The sequence below is a fragment of the Periplaneta americana genome, chromosome 3 (genome assembly GCF_040183065.1).
Source record: "Periplaneta americana isolate PAMFEO1 chromosome 3, P.americana_PAMFEO1_priV1, whole genome shotgun sequence".
Taxonomy (NCBI): domain Eukaryota; kingdom Metazoa; phylum Arthropoda; class Insecta; order Blattodea; family Blattidae; genus Periplaneta; species Periplaneta americana.
Genome location: NC_091119.1, coordinates 83613742 through 83621195, shown reverse-complemented (window position 1 = coordinate 83621195; position 7454 = coordinate 83613742). Strand labels below are relative to the sequence as shown.

The window sequence follows — 7454 nt, the reverse complement described above, 5'->3', positions numbered from 1 at the left end:
ATCAGTTCAAATAAGTCAAATAATTACATCCTTATGCATACTTATAAACAGAACTACATTTAAACTAAACATTTCTAGTCTAAGGCCCTCTTACACGCTAGTTTTAAATAATTTACAATTCAAACCAAGGAAGTAAACTCGTCAGCCTAGATAAATACATGTCACCTTAAAAAAAAATTAAATGTTGAATGTCACCTTAATTTTAATTTTCACTTTATATACAACTTTTTAAATTATTCTTGAATCTCCTTAAGGAAGGACAGCCCTCAAAGACCGCTGCAGGTAGGTCATTCCAATCATTTATAGTTCTATTTAAAAATGAGAATTTACCTACATCCGTTTTCTGTTTCCTACATTTGATTTTAAAATCATGATCGTTCCTACCATAATACGTTGGCTTTTCTAATCGAGCCGTTATGTCTACCCATGCTTTCTGACCTAGATGTGCTCTATACAATGATGTTATTCTAGTTTTCCTACGTCTGTTTTCCAAAGTTTCCCATTTAAGTTCTTTTATCGTATCGTTTCCATCTTCTCTTTTACCTTTAACAAATTTCGCTGCCCTATACTGGATTCTTTCTAAGGAATTTATCTGGTATATTCTATAGGGATCCCAACATGTAGTTCCGTATTCCATTAACGGTCGCACTAACGTTAGATATGCTATTTCCCTCGATTTGGGGCTAGCCTTTCTCAAGATTCTCATAATAAAGTGAAGTGCCCTCCATGCTTTACCCGTAACATTATCAACATGCTCTCCCCAAGAAAGTTTGGAGTTTAAATACACTCCTAGGTATTTACAACATTGTTCTTGCGGAATTACAACACCACTGAATTCGTAATTAAGACTAGTTTCCTCTCGGGTTTTACAAAATGTTATAGATTTACTTTTAGAACCATTTATTTTCATCCTATGCTTTAACGCCCAGTTATAAATTTTATTCAAGTCTGTTTGAATAGCATCTACATCTGAATTATTTCTAATCTTTCTATAGATAATGCAGTCGTCTGCAAATAGCCTCATATTTGATGTAATATTCTGGCATAGGTCATTTACGTATATTATAAAGAGTAATGGACCCAGAACGCTGCCCTGTGGCATCCCTGAACTTATATTTCCAATTTCCGATATTTCATGACCTACTCTAACTCTCTGGGTTCTACCGTTTAAGAATTCTTGGATCCATAGCACCACTCTTTTATCTATTCCTAGCCTACTTAACTTATCTATTAATATGTCATGTGGCACCAAATCAAATGCTTTCGAAAAATCAATCACAACTGCATCGATTCTTCCGCCTCTATCTACCTCTTCAGCTAGATCCTGAACCAGCGACGTAATTTGGCTATCACATGAGAAGCCTTCCCTAAAACCATGCTGGCGGTTGTAAAACCAGTCTTTCGCATTTAGAACATGACGAATATAATCCGATATCAAATGCTCCATGACTTTACATACGACAGATGTAAGGCTAATCGGTCTGTAGTTTCCGACATCTAATTTATTTCCACCTTTATGTATGGGTACCACTATAGCTGATTTCCAGTCACGTGGAATAGCTGCATTGTTTATGGAAACATGAAATATACGCATTAAGTATGGAATTATGGCCTCGGAACCTAATTTAAGAATCTCTGTAGCAATACTATCTGGTCCTCGAGACTTCCGATTTTTTAATTTCGTTATTCTCTCTCTAACCCCTTTGGAAGTTATTTTGAAAGTCGAATTTGGTTCACATTCATGGTCTGTGACACAACCACTCCTATCAGCGGGATTATTATTATTATTATTATTATTATTATTATTATTATTATTATTATTATTATTATTATTATTATTATTGAAAACCGAAATGAAATAGGAATTTAATAAGTCGGCCTTTTCTTTGTCATCAGTTATACTTTCTCCGTTCTGATTTCGTAAAAGCACTACTCCTTCGTTTTTTCCTTTTCTCCTGCGTACATAATTATAAAACTGTCTCCAATTGTTACTTTCATCTTCTTTTAAAATAGTTTTTAGAAAATTTTCCTGAGCTAACCTTTTTTCACACTCAAGTTTCTTAATTAATTCGACATATTTTTCCCAATGCTCATGGCTTCGTTTACGTTTGCTAAATGCGCGCCTTGTCTTTTTCTTTAAGTAGCGAATATAATTAGTGTAATGTTCTGGGTCCGAATTTTTCTTAATTATTTTAGAAGGTACACATTTTACTAATGCCTCGAAAATTATACTCTTAAATTTATGCCACACATTTTCCATATTTCCTTCAGTCCTTAGAAAGTCATCATGCTTTTGTCGTAGAAACGTTTGTAATTCATGGACATCGGTTTTGTTAAAATTCCAGACAGACAGTGGACTTGACCTCGGATTTACTGTGTTTTCCCAGAAGATTTCTAATAAGACGCTATTGTGATCACTTATTTTATGAAGACTTTCAGAGTTGACAAAGAGAGAGACAGGTCTTAGTAGGTAAACATCTAAGAGGGCATTGTCACGCGTCGGACCATTTACTACCTGCGTGAAATCTTTACGCCAGATCAATTCATTAACAAGGGTCTGTGCATCTGAATTTGTACCTGAAATCCCGTTCCAGTTAATTTTCGGGAGGTTTAGATCCCCAGCAATTACTACGTTTCGGTCTTCTGATACTGTATTAAGATATTCATTTAGTTTGTGCAAAGTTAAATTGTTTAATTCACTGGGTGGTCTGTAACATGCTATTACATCTAAGGTTTCCCCCCCATTTCTTATCTGAACATTCAATATTTCAACTTCCTCATGTATCCACAGAAGATTGCTACTTATTTCTATCTTAGTACAAACGAACACTCCCCCTCCCTTTTCACTTCTATCCTTTCTGAAGACTCTATAATCCGACCTAAAAATTTCCGAGTCATTTAAGTCTTCCCTAAGCCATGATTCCGTCCCAATTATTACATCTGGATTATAAACATCGACCAAGTTCCAAAACGGAATAAGTTTATTTCTAATACTTCGGCAATTAACCTGCAGTAGTCTTAGTAGGCCTGTCCTTACTTGTACATTCTGAATCCCCGTGGCACCTCGCCGTCACTGCAGGTCTACGCCGCCCGACTAATGACTAATAATCCGCGCTTGAGGAATCAATTCTACAGTTATTTTTAGCATAAAATATCACATGGATATGGATCCAATTATAATTAGTTTGAAAGTTATTCGTAAAAATCCAATCGTCATTCTGTGACTAACTCTTTGGAGTTACTTGCATTGTAAAACACACATTGGAACGTAAACTAAACGGAGGGTTGCGCTGTGACATGAAATACGGGAGTGAAGGAGAAGATAGGAGTGGTGAATATCAGCTGCGCTTATTAGGGACAGTCCTGTCGAGATATAGAACGCTAAGCGCCATTCACATCCGTGCGGACAAGTGCATTGAAGTGAAAGAAGGAATATCTGAAAATCTGCTTCCAAACTGAGGTATGTTTATTTTATGATTAATACAGTGTTTTAATTAATATTTCTATATATTTTAAGTGAATAATTCTTGGTTCTGCTCAAAACCACTGATACCTTCGTAGGATTCAATTAACTATAACTCCTTAACAGTCGATAAATAATCAGACCCATGTTCACATGACATTTTATGCTCAAAATGGCTAAGGAACTGATTCCTAAAGCGCAGGTCATTAATTGTAAATGACTCTGTATACTATAGGGTGTGGAAAAACGACTTTCACAAACTTTTTAGAGATGATAAGAGTAGACCAAAATAAACAATCTCATATAACCTCCTGAGACCTACTGTATCATATGTGATACAATAGGTTTCTATTTTTTCACGCGCTGTATTCGTAAGAGAGTGCACGAACGCCTACTGTATCTTATTCTATACACTTCGCGCTATACGACAATCATTTGTTTTTACTTCTGACTGTGCACACCAGATGGCAGACACACTTGTAACTTCATCGAAATGGAGGTAGCAGCTGTGATTCCTAAGACATCAGGTTAGTAATAGTTTATATTCGTTATTTTAAACTGAATTATGCTAAATATGTTGTTAACTATATGCAGAAAACATATGCATTTTGAGATATTGATTCTGTAAAAAGCAGTTGCGTACAAGTATGCATTTATTCGATGTATTAGATATGCTACATTGGGTCATTACCCATTCTTTCCATACCGATACCGTGAATGTACAATATAAAAACGTTCCTTTGGTAAATTATATTTATCATCTGTTTAAATTTATTCTGATAAATTCTATTTATGCCATCCTTCTTTCTGGCTATGTGGATAGCGATGTGGGCTTCTCAACCCAATTGTCCATGGTTCGATTCCCAGTGTGGCAATGAAAGACAATCTTCCATCAACAGGACTCGGTGTTCTGTGATTCCTTTATTTTCATAATGTGGAAGCGATAGACAAACCATCGCAGTGTCACTACTGCCTAGTATACCTAGGGCGGTCGTGGTTCACATCCCTACGGCCTTGCCTAAGGAACGTACCTGCTTTTGGGCAGAGTACCTGATTCTATATATATTCAACGTGAAATATTACTAACGGTACTTAACTTTAAAATATGCATATAATAAACGATATTTAAACAAGAATAGGCCTATCTTAAATAGCTTTTGTTTCTATTTTTTTAGGGCTGTCTAATAATGAAATTACAGAACTTCTGTACAAAATTGACCCCAACAATTCTGATGTTGAAATTGAAAATGACGACAATGAGGCAGATATTAGGGCTCCAGAACCTAATGAATTGCTGGATGATTTGCGTGAAGATGAAGACAATGATGTGCCAGAAGGTGAAATTACTCCAATTACACCTGGACAAGCCGGAAGTAGCAGAGATCCTTCCCAACGTTGGCGCCATAAAAATGAGTGAGTTGTGAAACTTGAATTTTAATTGTTATGAATAGCTACGCCAAGTCTAAGATTATATGCGACTGAAATCTTTGGAATAGGGTTCTTGTTCCATCAGTAGTAGTTCGTTGGCTCCTACTGATCTATCTTGATTTAGAGGTTCTGTAGGCCTACATGTTTTTGGTCTAGTGGAACCTTCTTTTATGATCTAAACAATTTAGTAAACATGGTCTTATTAAATATAATTTGGTTTTAGGTTTCCTGTGTTACCAGAAATGGACCAAACCTGTAGTACCGGTTTATCTGCCGGATCTTCCGAAATTCCAGAAGTGAAGACACCATTTTCTTACTTTGAACGTTATTTAAAGGATGACTTTTTTGAGGACATGGCTGAGTTTTCAAACAGAAAATATGTTTTACTAAAGGGTAGATCCTTGAACACTAATGGACCGGAAATAAGGAAGTATTGGGGTGCTAGCATTGCTGCAGCTCTGGTTGGATTCCCTAAAATCCGTATGTGCTGGGATCGTAGGACTAGGTTCCCCTTGATTGCAGATAATATTTCGAGAGATAGATTTTACACATTAAGGAATAGTCTCAAAATTGTTGATGACAATGCAGTCAGTGACCTCAAAAAGGAAGACAGGTTTTGGAAAGTGAGGCCTATGTTGGCGAGGGTAAGAAATGCTTGCCTTGAAAATCCTCGACCGAAAGAAATTTCAATAGACGAACAAATGATACCATTCCATGGTCAAGTTCGAATGAAGCAGTTTGTAAGGGGTAAGCCTCAGCCTGTAGGATTGAAAAATTTCGTTATGACGACAACAAGTGGGCTTCCCTTAGATTTTTTAATGTATGAAGGGAAAGGCAAGGAGATTGTGTCAGGAAAGGCTCCACTACCTGAGAAACTAGATGTAGGGGGAAGAGTCGTCCTAAAATTATGTGATTCTTTACCAGCAGGTTCTTCTATCTTCATAGATAGATACTTCACTTCAGTGCCCGTCCTTGAAACTCTCCTATCACATAGGAATATTTTTTGCACTGGGACAATCATGTCAAACCGAATCCCAAGGTCTGTCGAACTGAAAAGAGATAATGAAATGAAACGGGAAGGAAGAGGCTGCCATGATCAAGTTGTGAGGCTGGATGATAAAATGTCAATCGTTAAGTGGTATGACAACAGACCAATTTATCTAGGCTCAACAATCTGCGGTGTTTCACCCATTGAAGAATGCAGGCGATGGTCTAAGAAAGACAGTGCTTACATCCAAGTTCCACGCCCATATATCGTAAAAATGTACAACACAAATATGGGTGGTGTAGATCTTTTGGATCGAATCTTGAGCAAGTATGCAATGAGGAACAGAACAAAAAAATGGACTGTGAGAGTATTGCACCACTTTTTTATTTTGCTGTAGCTGCTGCATGGATTGAGTACAGATATGCTGCTCAATTAAACAAATGGCCAAGCAAAGACATATTGTCCTACTTTCTGTTCAAGATGGACATTGCAGAGAATTTGATTTATTATCAAAGGGAAAGAGAGGTTCAACAGGAACATGAGGAAGAAAGCGATGATGCTGAAGAAGAAGATGATGGTGTAGAACAAGCTGGTTCCAAAAGGAAGCGAAGGGCTACTCAATCTCTACCACCTAAAGCAGCAAGAATTCAAAATGCAATTCACATGCCTGAGATGATGCACAATCAACAGAAGAGTAGATCAAGATGCAGATTTCCAGGGTGCTCATCTGTGACATATATCAGATGTACACAATGCAAAGTATTTCTTTGCTTCACTACAGAAAGAAACTGTTTCCGTAATTTTCATATGATGTAACAAAACTTTAAATCCCTCCAATTTATAACTTTGTTTTTCACACCTACTGTGTTTGTATTTTAAAAGAAGAGTTATGGCTCATGCTTATAAAGAGTGTTAATTATATATCATTTAATATTATAAGATAGTGTATACACTTATTTCCAGTAAATGTTGCATAATGTACTCCATTTATATTCAATAAAATATTATATACTCTTATTTCAAGTTCTGTATGGTTTGTCTTCCCACAGACCCAATGTATCACATATGATACATGCTTTCGCGCAAAACTGCGTAAAGGAAAAAAATAGTTGTTGACGAAACAATTTTCTACGTGCCTTTAATATCACTAACATTTATATTTCACGAACATGCATAAAAAATCTCAGTCTCAGGTCTCAGGAGGATAAGTAATTTAAGAGTCGAAAACGCTTAGATACTTGTCAAGAGACTTTAATCCTTTGATGTTGTAATGCCTGACAGACAGACAGACAGGCAGACAGACAGGCAATGGTGAATCACTTGTGCTATTTGGATCTCCCAAACAGAGGATACATTTCTCATTCAGCAATACATTTTTGAACGTATCGCTTAGTTTCATGACTTTTCACCCGAGAGGAGCAATTGTTCCTCTTCATAGTTCAAGTAAACACGTGTTTTTCTTGTTATTCAAAAACTACTGTTTAAGCTCCCGCCAACTTAAAAATGGAACACGCAAACAACTTTACCTTACTTAATGACTAGTTTCGGCTTGATTTTAGACATCTTCAGATTTAT

The 7454-nt window shown here is 36.4% G+C and overlaps 1 protein-coding gene across 1 annotated transcript; it reads left to right on the top strand.

Moving 5' to 3' along the window:
* Window positions 1-3771: 3771 nt before the first annotated feature.
* On the top strand, window positions 3772-7085 carry LOC138696224 (piggyBac transposable element-derived protein 3-like). Its single transcript, XM_069820891.1, has 3 exons — window positions 3772-3990; window positions 4639-4876; window positions 5115-7085. Exons 1-3 carry the CDS (start codon window positions 3957-3959, stop codon window positions 6274-6276), a joined length of 1434 nt encoding a protein of 477 aa, XP_069676992.1. The 5' UTR covers window positions 3772-3956; the 3' UTR covers window positions 6277-7085.
* The last annotated feature ends 369 nt before the right edge of the window (window positions 7086-7454 follow it).